Below are 24,338 nucleotides of genomic sequence, written 5' to 3'. Positions count from 1 at the left end.
TTAAATGCCAGTTTAAAATATACACACAAGTAAGCCGCCTCATTGTTGCTCCAAACTAATTTTATTTAATTCTTAAGGCTTTTTTGCCATTTTACTGCGCTCGTGTATGGGAAATTGAATCGATTTGTTGCACCACAAAAGCCTCAAAGCTGCGGTGCCACCAATTAGTGCTGCAAATAATTACGCTACAAATGACCGCATGTATGTACTAAATTAAATCAAAGTAAATATAGTATATACTATATTGGTGAAACTAAAAAATAAATAACATCAAAGGCGGCACAATTAAAACAAATGCAAAACTCCACTTAATTAAATTACACTCGATAAAAAACAACAAACAATAATTATTATTGTTGCCACATTTAATGACAGCCAATCAACTTTGATGGCGACAAATGTGCCCCCAAAAAGAAAAAAAAAACAGAAGAACATTAAAATATGCCAACAGCCAGTGCATTAATTTATAATTATTTCAGCTGTTAAGCAAAGGGTTAAAGCAAAACAATTGCTGCCTGAATTTGATGCTCTCGCTGTTGTAAACATTTTAATTATAAATTCATAATTAAGAACGAAAGTTATTTTAGCCATTTTAGACTTTAATGTACGAAAGTCGCAGTGAAAAATATTAAATGCTAAATTTCAAAATTACAGAACTTTACTTTAGCAGTCTGTTTGATAGAATTAATTTTTATAAAATTATATAAATTTAGAACTCAAGTCTTCTTCGTTGTAATGTTACTCTGTTGATTTTTTGTTCTACTACCAATATGCGGGTAGCGCCTAATTTTCCCTAATTAGTGCTAATCAAACTGATTGTCAAGCTCTTCAACCATATTCTTTTTTTTTTAAGCATAATTTCACTTTCGTTGCAATTGATTGAAAGCAAATAGGGGCGTTTGCGGATAAAAAAAACCGCAAAAATAGCTACGGCAAAGTTTATATTGCAAAACGTAATGGAGTGAAATTAGTAAAACGTGAATAGCGCCAGAAAAGCAATCAGAAACCACAAGAGACAGTCAGTCTGTCAGACAGACAGGCGTGGGAGCTGTCTATGCGACAATTGAGTGAAACAAAAGAAAGAAATCAATTTCAAGCACGATAAAAACTGAAGAAGGATGCGGCTGGAACGCTTGTCTTATCGACATTTTACGCTTGCGTGACCTGCGATTTGGCCAAAAGCTTTAACAATTAAACATGCTCAAGTTTGTTCGTGGCTGGCAAACAAGACGGCGCATCAAAGCCAAGTAATTAACTAACTGATTAGCCCTTAGTGGCTGGTAATAACTATGAGAGCAAGCTGTTAACTTAATTAATTGATTAGCTAAATGTATTTCACAGTGCATTGCATATTAATTATAAATTATAAATAAATATACAATTCATTAGAAAGGCCAGCTAATGTGCTTAACGAATTAAAATGTTTTCAAGCCGCAACGGATTGTGTAACTGGGAAATGGAAAATGCCGCATTAAACCAAAACTGATTTTATATTTATGTAGGGTGCGACTCAGAGAATTAACATACAACGCATAACAAGACAAGCTATGGCAATTAAGATATACAAAGGAAAAACTAATTCATTTGTTAGGCCTGAAGTTATGTAAGCTAAGAATTAAATTGAAAAGCTAAATTAATTCAAAAGTGTATAGCGTAGTTGAGTGCTTTAAATTGTTAATTCTCGACTATTGAAGCAAATGCTAACAAGTTTGTTAGTCGTAGTCGAGTAATGTCAGCGACAAACTTTAATTTATTATTTAAACATAGACAAGCAACGCAAACAATGAATTGCAGCAAAGTGTATAGCGCAGTCGAGTACACGCAGCTATAAACTTTAAATTGTTAACATACCTATGGCTAACCAGAGCGCAATAAAAATCTGCCCATAATCAGCTTAAATTTAATTAAAAGCTATTTAATAAACTTTGGCTTCTTAATTCCATTAAACTTTTTTATTCTCCTATAATTGCTGCAATGCAAATGAAACTGCATGACAAATTCACTCGTACACAAACATTCTGGTGGAATAAAAATGTAATACGTAACAAGAGCTTAAGCTACTGCGTGCGCTTTGATCTTGAGCGTTTTGGTCGGCGCGGGCAGTTTAATACGCAATTTCTTCAACTCTGACATTGGAATTTCTGGTGAGCGCGTTAAGGAGCGAAATCCACCACATGATGTGCATAAGCTCAGCGCCCGCAAGACATGACCACAATTTAACTTGATACAAATATGAGCCAGCAAACCAACGAAAAATTATACAGCTATAAGTAAAAGCCTAGCTGCTGTCGAGGTGTGTGTACAGATATGTGGTAAAGGAACAAATAAATTAATTTCGACAAAGGCTACACTTGCGCTAACAAGTTGACTAGTCTACGGCGACAGTCTAAACCATGCCGTAACTCTGACCTCATGACGTTCAACGCCGAGCGAGGCTAGTACTATCTATCATCACTCTCCTACAGCTAAGTTGACCTGGAATGCACACGCCCATCTATACGACAACAAGGTGAGCCTTTCTACATAACCTCTAATCGCACAGTAACAACCAATAAGTTGTAGCCACACGCGCTGGCCGACATACTCGTTATTCTCGCTCTCTCTCTCTCTGTTCTCTCGTTCTCTCTCTCTGTCGTGCTCTCTCGGCTCGGCACTTGCAAGGCCTGTATTTCAAGCGTGGACACACACCTTCGCTTCGCGGTACACTCTTCGATTCCAGCTCTTGCGTTGGTCAGTACTGTCTAACTTGCTTTGTTATCGTAATCGGGCAAACCGATACTGAGAATAAAAGCTGACTCAGTATCTGTACGCCGCAGACAGAAACGGTTCAACAACGGTAAAATGCCCAGCCGCGTCGACGTCACCTATTGACCAACTCTACAGGCAACAATTAGTACAATAAGAATAAGAAAGGTATCAGCCGCCAGATCTCACTGTGGCGCTCTTGACAGTCGAGATTTCGATACGAATGGGAATTTTGGGCAAAGTTGCTACACTCATGCCGACAAGGGGCCAAAGTATTTTTGAATACAGCTTCTCTTTCTGCTGTGCACGGCTCATTGATGGCAAATTCATTTCAATTTTATTGTTGATTTGAAAATGTTTGAACTCAAACTGCGCAAACTGCAAGTGACAGCAGCTGCCCTGAGGCCGAAGTCGCAGCTAATAATAACAAAAACTCAAACAGCTTACAAAAGATACTTAAGCTGGGGTCATGCATGGCTAGATAGACAGATATATAGCTAGATGGATTGTTTGTTTGCTCTTGTTTACAACAAATTGTTGCCGCTGGTTAATTGGCTTGACTTTGAATTGTTTGTCTTGAACTTTTGTGGAGCAAATATTTTGTTGAAAAGTAATAAATATATGTACAACAAGTGCAGCCCAAGTTTAATTGTTGACAAACAACAACAAATTTGTTCTGTAGCTATTTTTACGAATTTGTCATTTGTGGAAACAAAAGCAATTGAAAAAGCAACAAACTGTTAAAATGCATATTCAATTTCAATTAAATTATTAGCTAAAAATACATTTAGCAGTGCAGTGAACCAAATTATCTGCCATTATGCAAATAAATGCTTAAATCTAACAAATATTTAACAAAACAATAATAACAAATCTATGTTTGCTTAGCTGCCTGCGCCTGGCGGAAATGCGTGTTGCTTTATCAAAAAGGCAAACTGCTCTCTATTGATAACACTGACAATTATCACGATCCAATTACAAATAGCCTGATGAATGAATGGAAGACACAATGGGGCCTCATTTTGCGCTTGTTTGCATTCAAGAGCGATAAGCTTCAACTTCCTGCGTGAGACCCCAGAGCATACGCAGCTGAGGCAGCTTTGAAGTTAAACACGTGTATAAACAAGTGCGAATTAATTTGCATGAGTTTGTCGAAATTGCAATAACAAACGGCTGTATATTGATATTAGAGAATTTATTTAAAAACATTGCCGCTTGTCACTTTTAATTTTTGAATGACAAATATGCCTACAGTTGTGCCTTTCTGTATTTCTGCAGCTGTCAGCTAAAAAAAAAAGACAAATTGTCGCTGGCATGAGTATTGAAGCATAGGAGTGTGAAGGCATCTGTGTGATACACTTGGATTTTTTGTTAAAGTGGCGTAGGGTAGCGCAAAGTTGTGCCAAATGTAGCAGCGACCAAATAATATATAATTGTTATATTTGAGCAGCAGCAGCAACAGCAGCGAAGTCAATAGAGCCTTGTTCATCTGTTCGCGTGTCTGTATGAGCAACAAGAACTCAGAAACTATAAGAGCTTGGAGTATAAAATTTGGTATGTAGCTACTTCCATGCTCTCTTAAAAATTCTATTACTCTATTTTTTTATTTTGCCGCAGCACTGCAGCAAATACAATTTTTACATGAGCTGCGCTAGTCAAAGTGTATCAACAACTTAGCTGCGTTCAATTTAATGCACACTTGTTGTTGTTTTTTTTTTCAGTGGCACATGACCAAGTCATAATAAAAAGAACTGCTGATAATGCTCGCAAAGTTGTTTTTGTTGGCTTTGCGTGCGTTTGAGTCCTGAGCCTGATGATATGTGCTTTATGCTCTAACTGAAAAGTCTGGCGATGTTGTTGTCAGACATATTTGAGCTGCGGTTTAGCTTAAAAATTGCCTGGCTTTTGTTTTATTTGCGCGTTGTTGGTCGTAATGAATTGGCGTGTGCTGTAAATATAAATTTCAAACAGAATTTTTTGTATTTTTGTATAATTCCATGTTTGATTACGTGACAAATTTGCGGAATGTGTCGCAGCCAAATTATGCGTCTGGCAACATATATGAGAGCCCGAAAAAAAATAAACTGTCAACGGTTGTTTTTTATTTTGTCTGATGAACTCGCCGAGTGAAAGGTTTTTAGCCACAGAGCAAAGCACACACAGGAGCAGAGACGAAGGACATCTTATTATGCTTAAGCTTAAGCACTGAAGCTGAACTCTATGAACTTAGCAAGGCATTAGCATAGGGGCAGCTAGCATAAACTCAAAGGCGTATCAGAGACCATACATCGCTATTATGTTTGAACGCCCTGGCAATAAAAACTTTGCTGCCTTAGATAGAGAAAAAATGTCGAGCAAACAGAGTGCACAACATAAATTAAATACCAGCTACGAAAATAAGAAGAAAAAATCCGAAAGTATTCATAAATCTGTCCGGAATACTTTCAAGCCGCGCCGCTTTGTCGCTTGTGTCTGTTCCCATTTGCAGCAAGCCATGAAATGCGACACTTTTGGGCCTAAACGATTTCCAGTTAACGCTGTCTGTGAAACAAATTAGAGCAGCAGCAGCTCAGGTAGATAGCGCGAACAGGTAGATGGCGCCTCGTTTGTGAATTGCATATTTTAGAAAGTGCTTGTTTATGATTTACGAAAGGGTTCGCGATTAGAAAGTTCTTAGAGTTCTCGAAAATGTGCAGAACAATTGAGAACAAAACAAATGCCAGCAATTGTTCAATACGTTGAAGAAAAGTAAATAAGAAAATATTATGAGTATTATGCAAATTAAGGCAATAAATCAATAAAAGTTATAGACAAATTTAAATGCCACAAATGCTGCTGCTCATAAATAAATGAACTCACTGCTTTAAGATTCTTTTCTCGCTGCCTAATGCTTAAGGCCAAAACAGTTAAAAGTTTCGTTTGCCAACAAATCCTTCGGTGCACTAATTTAAGCTAAGGTCAATAGCAGGGAATTTATCATAACAAATAGAAGAGCGCCTATACCTACAGCTTCTGCTGAATTTAACAAGCAATTGAGTTTATATTGTCTGCTCTTTAACCTTTTCAATATACCGAATACCGAATTTAATGAGATTCTGTAGAATAAGCTCATTAGTTTTATAGCTTAGCTAAATTAAATTTTGGCATAATTTGAACACAATAATGTGGGCGCTATAATCAGAATTTGAAATTTGAATTGCCAATTCTATATAATGGCCAAAGCTGTAATTATTTCGCTGTATTACCTTTTTTGAAAATATTTTAAGCAAGTTAGTTCAGCAAATTAAGTCTAGCGGTTATATTTGTTATGTAAACAGTTTTAAGTAGACAAATTTGTTCTGCTGCATAAAAAATTTATATTTTGCGCAAGACTCTAACTAATGATGATCATGTAGCAAGCCAAATCCCGTTGCTGTTCCCACATATTGTTTCGTTGTTGATTATATTATTATGTTGCATTTGGCGACGCTGTTGTTTTTTTTATGTTCACAGCAGCCCCACACTCTCTTCCCCTCTGACTAGCTCAACACGCAACTTGTAACTCTCATCGCAACGCATCGCATCGCATGTGTTATGATGATTTTCAACGTTTCGCTGTGCGGGCGCTGCTGCTTTCATTTGCGTTTGGGAAAATGACCCACTTCCGGATTAGCTAGACAACAACTTTTACTGTCACTACACTCGCTGCTGTTTTCTACTAACTTTTGGCTGTGTGTGTGTGTGTGTGGATTATGCGGCAACATGCTGTAGCAGAATAAAAAATCTAAGAACAAAGTAGCTGCAGCTTCTATATTTTTTTTTTTTTGGTGTGGCTTGTTGTGTGCCTAATGATGTTGTCGCTTGGCTTGGCTGATAATATTACATCCGCTGTGTGCATAATTGTTGCATGTTTGTTGCATTTAATTGTAATTTATTTGCCATGCTGCTGCAACAAAGAACGGAAGCTAAAATATTTTCCGGTGGAAGCGCGCAAGAGAAAAAGGGCACATAGCCAAGTTAAAAAGAACTTTGATTGATTATAGCGCACACACACCCATTTTATGTGTATGTAGGCCTTGGACTTTAAGTAGCGCACTTAACCGCATGCCAAGCAACATTAAGCGACATTATTTTGTTGCTCGCATTATTGGCGGCGGCTTGTATTGAAAGGCAAATACCAAAGGCCAATCGAATTGCTCACAATCAATCATCAAAGGCGCAAAAGTCAAGCAAATTATCACAAGAAGCGAGAGTAAGCGAAAAATGCGTAAGTACGTTGCAAAGGAAGCTGCACTTCCTCCAAACTCATTCACCTGAGCGCCAATGAGACAGTCATTAGCCAGTTGTCCAGTTTGCACTGCCCAATCCATCTCAACCTGCTGGTCAAGCGGGTGTGTTGGGCTGCGGTCGCTGTTTTCACACTCTCTGCCTCGCATAATTGAGTGGCCCCAGCCCCCCAACTCTTAATGCACTCAATGCTCAGTCCAGTGGCAGCACCAGCAGCAGCAGCAGCATCAGTGGCAACTAATTGAGTTTGCCACATCGTGTGTTAGCGTCTGCTTGGAAGCTCTTGTGCGTTCAAATCAAAGCGGAAATTGTTTATTAAACAAATCCTATCCAATGATAGTTTAGGCTGCATATTTCAGTTGAATTTTGGTCTCTGGCTCTTTGGTGTGGATAATGTTGTTTTAATTGACTGCTGGCATTTTCTGGCGGTATGCCACTAATAACAATGCGTTCTCCTAATAAGCCCCGATTGGATTACATAATTAATGCTGCTGCTCAGCTGTAGATAGAACAACAATAAAATTCCAGTTCAGTTCAGAAATGTGGTTTGCCTAAAGTTAAGAAATGCTTGCCATGCCCGAAATGTTTTATAAAAATCAATTAAGCATTATTTATTAGTTGAATAATTTGTATAAATCAGCCTTGGCATGCCAAGTATTTTTATTTATATTTTAGCATGTTAGCAGGCACCTAACTTGTATTTTAAATAACTCCATAATTATTTTTATTTTGTGCACATTTTTGTTGAATTTTGTCATGATGAGAAATATAAATAATTTAACATTAAGTTTTATATTTAAAAATCTAGCAAGTTTATTCAGCAAAGTAAATGGTTTTACTACAGTAAAAATTCAATATAATGATAAGCAAGTATAGTGTATAAATCAGAAAAAATCGATTTTGAAAAGTATATAGTAAAATATCAAAACTACTTATAATAATAATTTAACTTTAAGTTTTATATTTAAAAATTTAGCAACTTTATACAGCGAAATAATGTGTTTGCATATAAAATTGTTGTCTGCTTATTTCCAAATCCATATACAGAAAAATTCTATATAAGGAACTTACATACAAGCAAGAATATTCTATAAGCAATGAGATTTTATCAATCAGCAAAAATTTTGAATATTCTATAAGCATTGAGATCTTATTTACGCAGCCAATCAGCAAAAATAAATATCAAAACTATTTTATTAGAATAGTATAGTAAATAATAAAGCTGATAATTTAAATTAAAATTATTTTTTAAATTTAATTTTTTTATGTAAGCAACTTTTTCTATAATGCTTATATAGAATGTTGCCTGCATTTGATTGTGTATTATTTTCTTGCATTATATTTAACTAACCTCTGACATTTGAACAACATTTCGTAGTCTGTCGCCTTTTTATTGCCAAATTAATGTTAATCAAAATTGGAAATCTCATTAGGCAGTCGACATTAGTGATTAAATCTACAAACACGAAATGCACAAAACCAAACAAAAATTCACACAATAAATAAAATATGTGAGAACTGCGAAAGTGACAGACATTGTGTTGCAGCAATGGATTTCTAAAAGAAAAACCCAGAAAAACTGAAAACAAAAGCTGCACATGAAAAGTGAAACTTTAGCACATGTGAGTTTTCCAAGCACAACAGTCACTTAAAAAAAATTAAGGCAAACGCATAAAAATGTCGCCCACATTTCCATGCGATCAACAAAATAAAATTTATTTAAATATGTAAATTAAGTTGAGCGCCTGCGCACGCGCCAAAGAGAATGTGGGCGGGTCGCAGAGGTCGCGTTGCAGTGGGCGTGTGTCGGACTGACCACAGCCAAGAGCAAGACAAGATTAAAGAGTCGAGAGTGTGGGTGCCCCACCATAGAGTGTGGGCTAATTGATAAACCAAAAATGTCAGAGAATGTTCGAGGCGGGTTACACTCAAATTGCTGCTACCAGACAATTGCCTGTTATAGCCCAAACATGGTCAAGTTGGCTGTAATCAATGCATTGAGCCATGTAATCGCTCGAACTGTTTTGGGCATATTGAATTTGGCCATAGAAGGCGCGCAGAGCTTTTGGCAATTGGCTTGTTTATGCCTTTTTTAAGTTTCAATTTAGCACAGATGCGGGCCCGCAAGACTAATGATAATTATGATTATGATTGCCTTTTTGCTTTCTTCTGGGCTCACTTTCTAACTCAGACACCCACAATGATTGCATCATTACATCAACTTGAGCGGAACTTCCGCAGCTAGCGAAAGCTATCAACAGCTCATTACAGTCTGTGGCAGCAATCAACACTCGCTGGTAATTTTCAAGACACATAAATCGCTAAATAAATTTCGTTTGTTTTTTGTGCTTTGCTACAAGAAAATCATAATCAAGCGTAACGCTGCTTGTGAAAAATTGTTCAGCGTCATTCACATATAATAAAAATAAATATATGCATGCTGCCACATGTGGCAAACTCCGGCAGGCAATAGAAAGCAAGGCAACAGGCAACAAGTAGCAACAGCTGCTGCCACGAGTCCTATTGAGTTACAAGCTCGTAATGTGAGAAAAGTAACATATAATAAATAAAAGTGCAGCGTTGACACAATTGTCTGGCTCTGGCTCTGGCTCTGGCTCTGTATGCTGAAGTGGCAAGACAATTGTTCAAAGTTGCTCAAGTTGCTCAAGATGCGACAATTGTATGCCAAAATAAATCAAGGCAATTGCAGAGACACAAGCTACAATAGATATGTATATGGATGCTAATGCCAGTCAGTCAGTGGCTTGAGCAATTTTTCAAATATATTCAAGCTCACTTGTTTTTATTGCCAGCAAGCTCAATTATGATAATGTATTTAAATTTAAAGCAAAGCATTTTACATTGAACATGACAAACAAATATGTTTTAAACAATAAATAATAGCTATATCATGGCAGTCAAAACACCTTTCACTCTACATATTTTATAGTTTATTAGTGTAATAAATAAAGCAAAAGTATGGCAAATATACTATTATGAATACAAATTTCATGCAATATGCTGAAACTCAGCGAAAGTTGTATTTTAATTAATTGAAGACTTGTCATTTGCTAGCTAGTTCAGCAGTTTGATTGTATGCAAACATATTGAAATTATTAATTATTATTATTCTGACAGCTCGTGCTTTGCTTGTTTAGTCGCCAACAGTGCAAACAAAACTGAAACTGAAACTGACAGTGGGCACATCTTGTTGGGCCTGGGGTGCCAGCCTCACACACACACACACATTGATATCAGTGCAAGAATTGAAGCTGAGAACGCAAGCCAATCAGAGAGTAAGAGCGACAATCAATGCTTGTCTGCTTTCGTTTGCATGCGCTGCTACGACGAAAGCTGAGAGCGCAAGCACCTCAAAGAGAGTGAAAGAGTGCCTTATCAACTTGAAATCAGCGAGCGCAGCGCTGCTTGCGTTCTTCGTTTGTATGCACCTCCATCGTTCTAGTGCTGCTGCGACTGAAGCGCGCAAGCAATTCAGAGAGTGAGAGCGCGAAGCAATGCATGTCTTATCAGTTTGAAATCAACGAGAGCAGCGCTGCATTGGTTTTTTTATATGAGCTCGATCGTTCTCAGCCGCTGCGACTGAGCGAGAGCGATGCTGCACATCGTACGATGCTGCAGGTAGAAGCGAAGCAAAGACTAAACAATAACTACAGTTTTTATATTATTAAAGGTGCATGCCAACGTAAATGTTATAATTTTATTCATTAAAAAAAATGCTCTTACTTAAAGAATAACTTAAATGTTGATACATATGTATATAAAATAGTTTGATAAACTATTTTAGAGCTGCTGAATTTAATGAATATTTGTAAATAATTTGAAGCTTGGAATTGATTAAATAATTGTAGGCAAATTTAATTAAAGCTATTACTATTATCTAAGCCTAAGAAACACAAATGCCAACAAACAGCAATTTAAATGCTTGTATTATTTAATTAATTGTGCGCAGTTTCAAAGTTTGTTTTTATTTATTTAAACGCTGCGTGGGTTTTTAATGCTAAAGTTGCTTGCTTATGTTCTCACACTAACTTTCCGCTTAAAACAATATAAGCTGACATTTGGACTCTTGGCTTAGACACGCCCACTCGCCCAGTCGCAGTCTAAACATAATCGTGATAACTTTAAGTTCATTATAGTTCAGACACTTAACATTGATGTAGGTCGTCGTCTATGAGACTTTGCGCCATTTATGGTTGCAAACTTAGAAGTAAACATATGGCCAAGTGGGAAATAAGGCTAAGACGCTTGTTTATTTTTATGAGCTTAGAGTATAAATATATGTGTATATGGCTATTAATAACGACGCCCGCATGGATGACATAAGCTGCTGTTCTCTATCGAAATCGGATGCAAGCAAAGTCAAGTTCAGCGGCAGTTTTGGCGGCTAATTAATTTAAAGCCGAAGCGGCAGCAGGTTGTGGCGCGTGTCAAGTTTGCACCTACACAAGATGCAAGTTGATTGGATTTATAGTTGCTGTTGCATTTATTACGTGGGCTTGGCCCCAAAAACAAACTTAGGCGTTGGTTGTAAACTCAATTTATTCATTTAAAAAAAAAAAAACAAGAGCCATTCACAAAAATGTTGTCAATGGCTTTTGTGTAATTCATAACAAGCTCGAAAGGTGTTTATGGCTTAAGCTTAGTATAAGCTTAGCATATGCTTAAGTAACTCAAAAGATTCTTTAACATTTGCATACAAATTCAAATTTTTATGTGCTTTTAATTCTGTGAGAATTTCAACACAAAAATTCTTGCTAAAAGCTTTATGTATAGCTAAAATTAATGGGATTAGCTGACATCTCCATATGCCAAAAAAAAAAAAAACAAAAAAAAAACGCGTTAACAATTAATTCATATTAAGCTTAATGATTGTTCAGAAAAAAAAAACTTTCAGTTTTAGCCAATACAACAACGCATATTCAATCTCTGAGCGCTTCAAGGCATTTTGCTCTGATTCGAAATTCCATGCGCCCCATAACTTGCCATAAATCATTACAAAAGAAAGAAACTGAAATACTGACTGATTGACCCGAAACAAGACAAACAAAAACAACAACAATAGCAACAAAAATGTCACCAGTGCCTTGTATAAACTTTTGTAATAGCTAAAGCATGATAGATCCACTGCCACTGAAGTTGCTGAGCTGTAGTGGGGGTTGGGCGGGGGGTTTTGCTATGGTTTTTGAACCAACAAACCATAAAACGCACTTAACCCACTGTCCAAAGCAGCAGCAGCAACAACAATGACTGGTCTCACTAGCTGACCAAACAAATTGAACAACGCCTCCCCCCCACCCTCGCTTGGCAACCCTTTGCTTCGGTGCTCGCTTTGTGCTCAATTGAAAACTCAGCAAGTTTTCAAATTTATTCGGTGGGGGCCTACTGTGTTGACTTGAGTTCAATGCTGCTGTAGGCTAAGTGAGGAGGAGAGAGGAGTGAGCAGTGTGTTGTTGTTGTTGCCATGGGAGCAGCAACATGCGCACCAAAACCAACTGCGCCGGCCGGCAATTGTTTTGTCAGATCGAAAAGCGCTGATTAAAGCGACTCGTTTGGAATTGGCGGCGCAATATGCGACGCTGACTCCTCTGGACTCTTGTTAATTCTACTACGAAGTAATCGCATTGCTTTCGATGAAGTTGTTCTTGTTGTTGTAGTTGTTATTCTTCTTGTTCATATGTTGTTATTGTAGCTGCTGACGTAGTTTATTACACTATAAACTGATTTCACTGTAGCTAAATGCTGAACAAATTAAAGCCAAGCCATTTGCTATATAACAAATTTTAAAGCATTAATTGTTTGCTAAATTACTGTATACATAATTGAAATGAGGCTTTACTTTGTTATTAAACAAACAATTATATATACACTTTGATATAAGATTAGAACGTATTTGCACAGTTCACACTTTTCAAATTTAAATTTTAGCGACAAAATAGTAAAAACCCGGTTGGTATTTTGTACTTATCACAGCTTTAAGTTTGTAAAAATATATTTAGTCGCAAACTTTTAACCAATTCTGTATTCAAATAAATCCAAATTTTCTTCAGGTTAAAACTAAGTTGCTATTTTTTAATTAGCAAAACTTAAATGATAAGCAAACTTCAAATTAAATAATTTTCAAAAATGCTGAAGTGAAGATTATCAGTCTGAAATAACTCATGTTTGCAATATTTAATTATGGCGACTAAAAGTTACTACTTAATACTTATAAAAATAATTTTAAATGATTTGGGTTTTGATATTCTGTATTTATATTTAGCTAAGTTCTATATGGCTCTAACTTAATAAAAAGCATTTGTAGCTCAATCAAATTGATATATGTCTATATATGCTTTGGAGTTAGTGTATACACTGCTCGATTTGTTGCCATTGAGACTCGTAGGCCTTTGTTTGTAGCTTGGTCTATTTGGGTTAAGCGCTTGAGCAAACGCCAAGTCATGCAAGCAACAGGGTGCGGATGCAGGGGAGGGAGGGAAGCAGAACTGAAGGCGAGCATTTATTTGGTTGTCATGACGATCAAAACGCACTGCAGCGTTTGAAGCCACAGATACAGATACAGATACAGCTACAACTTGATGGTTCAAACCAAACTGAACATTAAGTGAACTGCTTGAAATAAATTTAAGGAATTTTAATGGCAGCGCATATCAAACAAAGAGCATTAAAGCTTAGGTATTGTTAACAGAGAAATATGATTACAGTAATTGAACTCGGGACTCAATTAGAAGACAAATATATAGTTTAAAACGCAGTTGCGATGTATTTGCATTTAAAAGTGAAGACAAAGTTCTCAAGAAACTGACTTTGTTGCCATGTTCAACATATGGCTGCAACTTGTGCTTTAACTTGGCTTTGCTTACTTTGCTGCTGTTGAGCAACGGAAATTATTATTAATTGCTTGGTATGCGGCTTCGTTCTTGCCCCACGACTTGGATACTTGCCACTTGGCTCTAGGCTGAAGCTTTGGCTTTGGCAGCTAATGGCTTCCGTTCGTCAGTCAGTCAGGTCGGCCAGTCGGCCTGTGTTATGTTTTTCTAAACATATTTGATGACGTCAAGGCGTATTCATGGCCAAAATGAATGTTCTTGGCCTACAAGACAAAGTGAGTGTTTGTGAGTGGGTGTGCGTATGTGTGAGCCGCTGCAGTTCGTTGGCCTTGGGTTGGCGACTTTGCCACCCAAACAACGCGCCAGACAGCGTGGGTAACAATTACTTTAACTACAAAAAAACTGCATAGCTGAAAGAGTTGCAAGCTGGGAGTTGCAGTTGCGGCGTTGGCCAAGCGTGTCCAACTTTAATGGCAGACGCGCTGGCCATGTGGCCAATGTTGCAACTGACTCGACTGGGGCGGAAGCAAAGTTGAAAGTGGAGCTGCCTCTGGAGACGTTGCCTGCACTCAAGTCAAGGTGCGGCAGCAGCAGCAGTTGAAAGCTGCCAGCTGTTGGAGCAGCAGTTGCAGGCACTTGGGGATTCGGCGCTCCCTGCCTCTCTCCCTCTCTCTCTAGTTGGGGTGCGGGTGTGTGGCAAGAGTTGAACGACTGACATTTGCTTAATTGAGTTCGCCGTGGCGGAACGCAAGCGTTGCCAGTCAAACGTGCAACAAGCAAACAAAAGAACTGATTTGCTCAACAAACAATTGTCTACCTCTCACTCTCTCTGTCTCTTTGTGGCATGCAACAACAGCAGCGTATCAATAACTAGCTGTGTCCCCAAGCGCTGAAAGCGTAATGTGCAGCAAATTGTTGCATGTTACCGCTAATGTTAGTTATTAGAATTCTGAGAATTATTTTTTCATGAACAAAAGCTCAAAACAAATTAGTTAAAGCGGCATAACTAAATAATATTAATTTGAAAAATTCTTAGAATTCTTTTTATGCACAACAGACAAAAAATAAGTCAATTAATAAAACATAGCTACAGCAGAATTTAATATTAAATATGCTTATTGTAAGTATTCAAAATAAGTAAAAACAAAATGTAGTATTAAATATTTAGAATGCATTTAATAATTTAAAAGAGTTCAAAATATTATGTATGTATATAATTATTTATCATTAATATTTAGCTCTTTAATTTGTTTTGCAATGTGAAATATATTTGCATTAATGGCAATAAATAAATATAATAAATAACTATATTAAATAATTATAACTATTTATTATAATATAAATATTTATTTAATTTATATTAAGTTTTGATTTCTATAATATTTATTTAAACTTTGCCTTTAATGCAAATATATATCACATTTGAAATATTTAAAAGCAGCTGCTGCTACAAGCTAACTCGTTGTTAAGTCTACAAGTATCTTGGAGATACATTTCAGCTCCCGACGTTTATCAATTTGTTTGTTGTCTTGCTATTTTTCAGCATGTTTGTTTATTTACTTTGACACGTTCAGTGCTGTCTGCTATTGTTATTGTTGTTATCGCTGTTGTTGTTGTTGTTGCTGTTTGCTAGTCACTGCGTTGGCGCAGAATAATAAATAATTTTTTGTATATTTCCGTAACGCGACGTCGGTCGCATCGTTTGCCCTTTTTTTTCTATTTATTTACTTCAGTTCATTTTTGGAAATTGATGTTGGGTTTTTATTTATAGCACTTGGGCGGCTACTGGGCTGTCGTTGATCTGTTTTGTAAATTGTTTATGGCAACTGTTGACTCGATTAGACGCTGGCGTTGACAGCTTCACAGTTGATGAACTCTTTTGAAGCAGCAGCAGCAGCAGCCGCCTTCGAAGACGACGTCCAGCATGTGTGGCAGCAACACGAGTTGCTGTTGCTATTGCTGTTGTTGTTGCCACGCTGCGTATGCTGTAAACTGTCTGCTCTAATGATTTTGACCCTGAACGAATTTGAAGTGGTTTCGGGTGATTCTACTTCAAAAATGTAAACACACAAGTCCAAGTTGCCGCTGTGCGTCGACAGCTATTTTTATAATTGCAACGAATGAGTTACAAATCTGTGTGGCATGGCGGGGAAATAAAACACTGCAGACAAAGTTAAGACAAATGCGAGTTGGAAATTAAAAAAAAAGAAAGAAAAGCAAGGAGATACGCTATTACTGCAGTTTATTTGTTAAGATTGGCTGGTGTTAAATTGATTTGGTGCTGGCTACCGAAACAACAAGCGGTCCCCCCATTAGAAGACTTTATGTCAAAATTAATTAAATGGCAGCACACTTTTCTTTACGTTTTCAATTTTCCATTTTTATGGCTTTTGCAGCTAAAAAAAAAACTTCAGAGGTAAAAACGAAATTATTATAAAATGAAGAAGTATAATAAAATAAATTGAAACGGCTCTAGCTGCGCTCAAATTTAAGCAATTTCATTTTGAATAAATTCTGATTATAATAATGAAGATTATGTTTGCTATTATAGTAAAGACAGCGACAAATTTGAGATTGTCTAAGTGCAGTTAGTTGAGTTGATAAGCTGTTAAAGTTACCTGTGCGTATTAAATAACATTTAAATAAATTTAAACTCAACTTTGCTGTACGTTGAATACGTTCAAATGTTAAAAAAAGAGAAGTAATAAAATAATTGAATATTTTGGCTTTAAGTTGACTGCAAAAATTATAAATATTTTTCAAATAAATAAAGAGCGAATTGCTTAGCAAACTGAACACAATCTCATTTTCTCAGCTGTTTCCTTTCAAGCGCTCAGTATATCAACCTCACTGCCCATATCAGCATTACCCCAACCCAAAGCATTGGACACAAGATTAAGCAGCGCCTGCAAGGGCACGCCGGCCTTCTCCAGCTCAGTGCGCACCACACGATACTCGGCCAGAGCACGGACATTACTCAAGAGACGCCGGAACTCGGGGCCACGCAAGCGACGCACTGCATCCGCCAAGTCTCTATCCGCCGCAAGCTGACGGCGATACATATCACGCAGCTGGCCACGTGGCAAAGCATCACGCAAGTCCAGCAGCAAGCCACGCACACCAGGACGACGCTGCGGCAATTTACTGCTGGCTGGCTCAGTCGCTTGTGTGTTAATGAAGCTGCGCACAAATTCCAAGAAGTAACTATGATTAAGCCGCAGAGCGCGACAGATGTAATCACGTAGTACACCCTGCTCCTTGGTGCTGCGCAGTGACTGCACACGCTCCTTGAACTGATCGCTGCGCACAAGACGCAGCAGCGCTGCCACTTCGGCATCATCGCGAGCATTGGCTAGAATATTACGCATACGCTCAATGGGCAGCTGAGCGCGTGCATTGCGTATGAGACGAGTGAGACCACGCTCCGAGTTTGTGGGGCAAGTGTTGCCATCGCGAGGCAAGTCAAACACAGCTGCTGCTGCCTCAGTCACGTCAGGAGCAGGCTCCGTCACTTGCTCCTGCTCAGTTAGAAATTGATAGGTCACATCCTCTTCCAACTCTTTGCTGCTGGCAGCCACCAGCAGCAAACAGCAGCAGCTCAGATAAATAAGCAGTTGATACATCTTGCAATCGATTGAATGCATTGGCTTCATCCAAGCAGCCCACACTGCTTTTATAACCAAACCGAAACCCAAACCCAAACCCAACCCAGCCCAAAGCCAAGCCAAGTGCTAAATTAACTTTTTCGGTTTTATTTGCGCAACATTTTTGCAAGCAAATGCCAAAAATAAATCTGCAGAGTGTAATAACCTCCGAACGTTCTTCAACTCTTTGCAGGAATTTTACATTTCCTTTGGCTGGTCGTAATAATTTTGAATTTCCATGTTACTTAAGCTTATTATTTACGACTGCAATGGCTTATTATATTTATTGTTTTGTTTGTATGGCATGTTACGTGCCGCACTTTATATTGCTATAAAAGCTAATCATCATACAACATCAGGCAGCGGGCAGCACAGCAGCAACAGCAGCAGCAATAACAACAACAATTACTTAGATTGTTTTTATATGATAACGTTCAGTTGGATTTGGAGCTTCCGACAGCTTCCAGAAGTTGTTCTCTCTTTATGCAAATGTCTTGAAACTTTTCTTTATAGATCCCAAAGGATTTAAGTTAAGAAATATGGCAATTTTAAAGGGACAGAGCAGCCTCTTAGGGGAAAATTTATAAAAAAAAAATAATGTTAATTGTTCTTAAGCAGTTGAAGAATAAATCATTAGCGCTAAAGACTGTTGGGTGTGCCAATAAATTTCATTAAAAAATGTGAAAAATATGTAAATAAAATAAAATATTTATGTTAAAAATAAAAATAATCATTTAATCAACACTTAGTGTTGAATACTAAGCTTAATTTCATTAAAATATTTTTTTAATAATTTTATTTTAGCGTTGACTGCTCGTAGTCAAATTTAAATAAGTAAATAAATAAATACCAACTTTCAACAACTTGAAATTAAATTATTTTAAAGAGTATTCCACTTATTTAAGCCTGCTAAGTACTTAATACTTTAACTACCTCACTCATTCCAAAACTATCAATTTAACAAGCGCGACAACAATCTAAATTTGTCTCTAGACAATAAAATACAATTTTATGCTAAATTATGCAGCAAAATTTGCAAAACATCCCATTGACTAACAACGAAATGTGAATGTTTGCCCCACACCCGCCAAGCTCTTGCCACTTAACCCGCCGCATGAATATTCAGGCCAAAAATAAAATCCTTAAGAAATGCCCAAGCTCAAAGCTTTGCCAATAGCTCTCTCTCTCTACTCACGACTCATTGTCAGGCAGGCCTGAAAAAGGATGCACAACACACAAAAATATAAATACAAAAAGGAAAATAGCAAAAAAATGTCCAAGGGAAAAAGAAAATCTTGCCGAGCTGTGCTAAAAAAAAAAAAACAGCAAGTCGCAAAGTTTGCCAAGCATAAGAAATTCCATCTAATGAGTCCCACATGAATAGCGCACAAATGACTTTTTGGTCTGCCGCCTTCAAATGCGAGTTCAAGTACAAGCGTATATATATTCTTGAGCTGACAATATGCGAGATCAACAATGGCGCTGCTAAAGATTAAAAAAGTGCTTTATGACAGGCCCAAGCCAAAAATAATCCTTGACGTGGTTGCGCTCTTTAATTTACGACCTGCCAACCAAAACTTCATTAGAATATTACTTGGGCCCCACCAAAACCAACCAACCACTGTCTGTCCCGTCTCGGTGGATGGGACTTTTCCAGGTGAGCGGCCAAGCCCAGCGCACAAAAGCCTTTTGGCCAGGCTCTGACCTGAGAGTGCAGCATAAATACATTTCTATTTTTCCAACCCGCAAATGCCAACCACATAAACAAGTATTAAAACTTAAGGCCAAGCGTACAGTCACCGAAATTCAAAAGGCGAAGTCAAGCGACACGCCCAAAGGACAAACTAGTTTTCGCACCCTTCCCCCCAGGCAATGCTCCCTCGACGCCAGACGAGGGCACGCCCTGCACGCCCTTAATTGATTCCCCCAAAAATAATAATAATAAACAATATTGTAATGCGATCTAAATTTTTGTTTTCTCAAGCCTTGTAGGCAAGTGTGTTGAGCCCCATTGGGCAGGGCAGTGTCAATGCTCCAGCGCATTGCATTCAATTTAAATTAGTATACACTTGGCTAAGCTAAACGTGAGCAGCATATATAAACTCTCAGTCAATAAGCAAATCAAACTGCATCATTAGCACACAGTCAGTTGCCAAAAGTCTTGTTTAAATTTGAAATTAAGAGTTTGCTGCGAATTTAAATGTTTCGTCTGTGTGATTCATAAGCACTTAGCTCTGTTCTCATTCTGTTACCTGTCATTTTAATTTCAGTTAATCCGCACTCATTTGCTTGTAAAGCTCTTAATTATGCAAATAACGCGCAGCAGAAACTTTTGACTAATTATCATGCAAAAATGGCTGCAAAGTTGTTGAGTTGTTACACAAAATTTGTACATTTGGTTTAACATATTTATAAGCATACAAAACAAAACAAAGCTGTCTGCAGTTATGGCTACAAATATAGCACAGTTAGTCGCTCACTTTAACTTGGGGATGAGTGAGCAAAAGTTTTTGCATTAAAGTTCAATAAACGTAAATGACAAGTCAAAAATGTTTGTCAACACAATTTGCGACGCATGAGTGGCTTCAAAGTTCTAAACTCAAGTTCAGAATAAGTACTAGCTTAATCTTATATGTTAATAATTTGTTATGTTTAGCTAACTTTCCTTTGGCTGCTAATTTAAATTATTTCGCCAACTTTTCAGACGCTGTTTAACACTTACAACAGTTTCTCAACACTAATAACCGTTTCGACACAACGGTTAAATTTATTTAGTGTTTTCAGTGTTATTTTTGTTTGCTTATTATTTGGCCACACTCTAACCCGCCATTTTAAATTATACAGTATTTACTTACCGTTCATGTGCTGTATGCGCAAATATCATTAATTTAACTATAAAATCGAAAGTAATGACTTTAAAAATCTCAAAATATTAGCTTAAATGTAAATTATAAGAAAATCAAACTTACAGTATTTTGTAGAGCGCAAAGCATTTTGCATTTACTTAAAGTTGGGCACACTTTTCGCAGCTATGGAAGAATGTAAGTTGAATATTAATAAACATTGAAACTTATAACTAATTATAAGCTATTTTAGCTGTAAACATAAGCGAGCTAGAGCAGACCTCGCTATTTAACCAGAATGTGAGCTTCAATAGCATGGAACTGACCTTGCCGGCAGATTCGCCAAGCGGCAAATTAAGCGTATCGCCAATGCCAGAAATAAGTTTCGCGCTCAGCGAGGAAGAACGCCTGAAGTTAAAAAGAGTGGATCAAAATACTAGTCAACGCAGTGTGCTTAAGGATATATCTATAAATGTTAATAAAAAGCAAAAGGAAATAAATTTAAGCAAAAGCGCCATGGATGTAAGCATAGACGTAGATGAGGAGGAGGTGGAAGAGGAGGAGCAGAGCAGCGCAATGGAAGATAGCACACATGTTATAGACATAGAGGATACAGTGCATGAGCAGACATGTGAGCAGAGCAGTCTAGTGGAGCAGCTGGAACAAAGCGACTCAAGTACAGTTATACCAAGCTTGACTTACTTTGATCGCCAGGTAATTGAGCTGGGACGCCGTTGCTGGCCATCGAGCATGGAGGCACAGCATTATACAAAAGGCTGCTACTGGTCGCCAGATGGCACTTGTTTGTTGCTGCCAGTGCATCAGGATGGCATGCATGTCATGGAGCTGCCGCTGGATCTATACCAAGCCAGTGGTGTGCCTGAATCACGCGCTGTGTCGACGCTGCAGTCAGCAGTGCACATTCCCGAAGGTGGCACCGTCTACGATTGCGTTTGGTATCCAGGCATGAACAGCCAAGCGCCAGAGACATGTTTGTAAGTAGCTACAGACACAGAGCGAGGATTCGGAGTACTAGTTTGTTTTAATTTATTTGCAGCTGGTTGGCCAGCAGACAGCATGAACCCATACACATGTGGGATGCCTTTAATGGCAGCCTGCGCGGCAGTTTTGCAGGCTATGATGAAGTGGATGAAGTAGCAGCAGCTATATCGCTTGCTTTCTCAAACGATGGCCAACAGATTTTTGCTGGCTACAAGCGCTGCATAAAGATTTTTGATACCAACAGGTAAGCTGCCAATGCAATTTTAGCGCTGCTTTTACAAATTACTTTTACTTTAGGCCTGGCCGCAATTACGTTGAGTACGGTGTCAAATTTTCAATAAGCTGCATAGCACAAACCTGGGAGCATCCACAGACGTTGACCTGCGGTAACTGGCGCGGCTATATACAACACTTTGATTTGCGCATTTCACCCAAACAGGGACCGCTCTTTACGCTGGGCGGGCATACCGCAGGCATCACACAACTGCGCTATGCAAATGATACTAGCTCCAGTGGCTGGCAACTGTTCAGTGGTGCACGCAAGTGTCCCAAGCTGCTACAGTGGGATATGCGCAACTATAAGCAGCCACTGCATGAATTTCAACGCACTGTGGACACCAATCAACGCATACAATTCGATTTGCAGCAGAACTGGCTGGCCAGTGGTGATACCAACGGCTTCTTAAATGTTTGGAATCTACAGCAGCTAAACTCGCAGTGTAAGCCAAAACAATATGCGCTGCATGATGACTGCTGCAATGGTGTAAGCTTTCATCCTAATCTGCCCATATTGGCCACCAGCTCTGGGCAGTATCACTTTCTATCCGGCGATACTGCGCCCAATGCCACGCTTAACGGCACGCAAGAGATTGAGACGGAGGAGAAGGAGCAACTGCCGCAGCAGCAACATTCAGATCCGCCAACTAAGATTTTCTATGAGAATGCTGTACTTTTACTTTGGTGTGGCAGCTAAGCTGACTCGCCTCCAGTTATTCCATTTGTATATTATGTCTTGAAGAGAATAAAAATGAATTTTGTTTTACCAATTATAAATATTTCATTTATTTTAATTACGCATTTTTATGATACATTCATTATTAGTATTTTTGCTTATCGTCATTCAATTTTATTTATTATTATAAACTTAGGTTTTAAGTTCTGCGTGAACCTAGAAAAACAATTAAGAGTAGCTGCATTTTTTTATTTTTTAATATTTTGCTTTTTTAAGTGAGAACATTTACTTTAGAGTATATTGATTTTGGATTTACACACATTGCGCATACAAAAAGGTTTCCATATTATATGTTCGTTGGTTATTGGTTATATACTCATACATATAGATTTGTGTATATATATAATGTTGTTATATAGTAAATTGAGTAAATATCGAAGCGTTTGTATCAATTGTATTGATGTGTTTGCGTTTGTTTGTTTGAGGAGTTTTGTTTAAAGGTATGTCTGGGGTCTGTGCGTGTGTTTGTTTGTTTGTTTAGTTTTCAATTGTTTATGTATGTTTATATAGTAGCGTTAGTTAAATTACAGTAATACACATTTATAACGGTATATGTGAATTTAAATTTAAGCTAAATTTGTTGCAAATAAAACTGGAAAAAAGTTTACGCAGCTGCTGCAAAAATTTGCCTAAAAAAATTCATTCATTCCCCCACATTGTTCCAATACCAATAAATTTCGTTTAGTCCGTATTATTATAGCGGCCAAAAATCTGCGCCAGCGTCTTGCTCTAAATATAACTTGACGTTAGACAAAATATGCACTTTATTTTAATTTATTTATATATATTTTTTTTTAGCTTTTTTTTTGTTTTAATATATATCCTTTTTTGTTGGTAGTTTGTATATTAATGCCTAAAGTGTGTGTTGCATATTTGTTTTGTTGGTTGTGTAAATGAAACAAAAATGTTGTGTTTTGTTTTACTTTGTATGGATTTTTTATTTAGTTTTATAAGCTTTTTTTGTAGTTTTTTTTTTTGTGTGTTTTTTGTGTTTGACATTTATTTGTATATATAGAAAATGCAAACTTATATAAAAATGTTAATGTTAGTTGTCAAACTTTATGTTAATAAATCAAAATTAATGTTAAATCATAAATATGTATATTAAAAATAATGTTTTATTTGTTTTTTTTTTTAAGCAAAGCATATGGAAACGACAGGCATACACAATTTAAAAAAATACAATTCATATGGCATTTAGTTTTGATTGAAAACTGCGCTGCAAATTAATCGAAATACATCTTTATTAATTTGATATTTTTATGAGCTAGTAGCATTATGCATTATTATGGATACCATAAATTTATATCAAAAAACAAAAATTAAAACACAAGAGTGACAGAAACTTTCACATAAACAATTTGCAAAACAAAAATTAAAGTAAACCAATTAATTGTTTGTATAAAATCTGACTTGATCGCATATATATAAATGTATTCTTCATTAATTTGCAGTAAGCAATTTCTTAGTGTTTTTTGTAAGAGTTTGAGTTTAAATGTATTAGTGTTGTTCTTGTTGTTTATATTTGTTGTAGTTGTTGATTTTATTTTTCTGCCTGCTGTTCTATAGCCGCTGCCTTTGTTGCTCAGCAAATGTTTTTTGTTGTTTTTCTTTTCGTATAATACTTGAAATTTTTGAAGCAAATCGTTTTGTTGGTTGCTTAAATATATTTGCTTAAATATGTGTTGTATTTGTTGCTGTTGTATTTGTAGTTGTTGTTGTATTGTAAGCTTTTCTTTTTATCAGAGTTTAGAGATCACGCTCTACGTGCTTAACCCGATGAGGCAATGGCATTCTGCTGTCCATCCATATCCTGGCTCTGCGCCTTGTTCTGACGCACGACCTCAGCACGACGCTCCTGCAATTAAAACATATAATTATAAACAAAAGCCAAGTTTCAATGGTTCTGCTACAAATGAACAGCAGGCAATGGCAAAATGCAACAATTTGGCAAAAGAGTTAAATGAACTAAAAACCA

General features: G+C 37.2%; 3 protein-coding genes across 8 annotated transcripts in view; 1 reads left to right on the top strand and 2 right to left on the bottom strand.

Annotated features, from left to right (window-relative positions):
• Positions 1–16,658: 16,658 nt before the first annotated feature.
• LOC108603544 lies at positions 16,659–17,516 on the bottom strand. The gene has a single exon (XM_017992460.2). The coding sequence runs from the start codon at positions 17,510–17,512 to the stop codon at positions 16,685–16,687; it is 828 nt and encodes a 275-aa protein (XP_017847949.1). The 5' UTR covers positions 17,513–17,516; the 3' UTR covers positions 16,659–16,684.
• A 2,960-nt stretch (positions 17,517–20,476) lies between these two features.
• LOC108597019 (telomerase Cajal body protein 1 homolog) lies at positions 20,477–22,401 on the top strand. The gene is made up of 4 exons (XM_017983303.2): positions 20,477–20,544; positions 20,600–21,341; positions 21,404–21,592; positions 21,646–22,401. The coding sequence occupies exons 1-4, from the start codon at positions 20,535–20,537 to the stop codon at positions 22,319–22,321; spliced, it is 1,617 nt and encodes a 538-aa protein (XP_017838792.2). The 5' UTR covers positions 20,477–20,534; the 3' UTR covers positions 22,322–22,401.
• A 1,483-nt stretch (positions 22,402–23,884) lies between these two features.
• Positions 23,885–24,338, bottom strand: part of LOC108607872 (stathmin) — a 50,976-nt gene continuing 50,522 nt past the window's right edge. For all 6 annotated transcript variants that reach the window (XM_017998970.1, XM_017998969.1, XM_017998972.1 and 3 more), the window contains one exon: positions 23,885–24,218. In XM_017998970.1, the coding sequence (XP_017854459.1) occupies positions 24,132–24,218 (87 nt within the window). In that variant the 3' untranslated portion in view covers positions 23,885–24,131. The remainder of the gene's footprint in view (positions 24,219–24,338) is intronic.

The sequence above is a fragment of the Drosophila busckii genome, chromosome 2L, assembly GCF_011750605.1.
Source record: "Drosophila busckii strain San Diego stock center, stock number 13000-0081.31 chromosome 2L, ASM1175060v1, whole genome shotgun sequence".
In the NCBI taxonomy this organism is placed as follows: Eukaryota; Metazoa; Arthropoda; class Insecta; order Diptera; family Drosophilidae; genus Drosophila; species Drosophila busckii.
The sequence above is the reverse complement of the archived record's forward strand: the minus strand, read 5'-3'. Positions and strand labels throughout refer to the sequence as shown.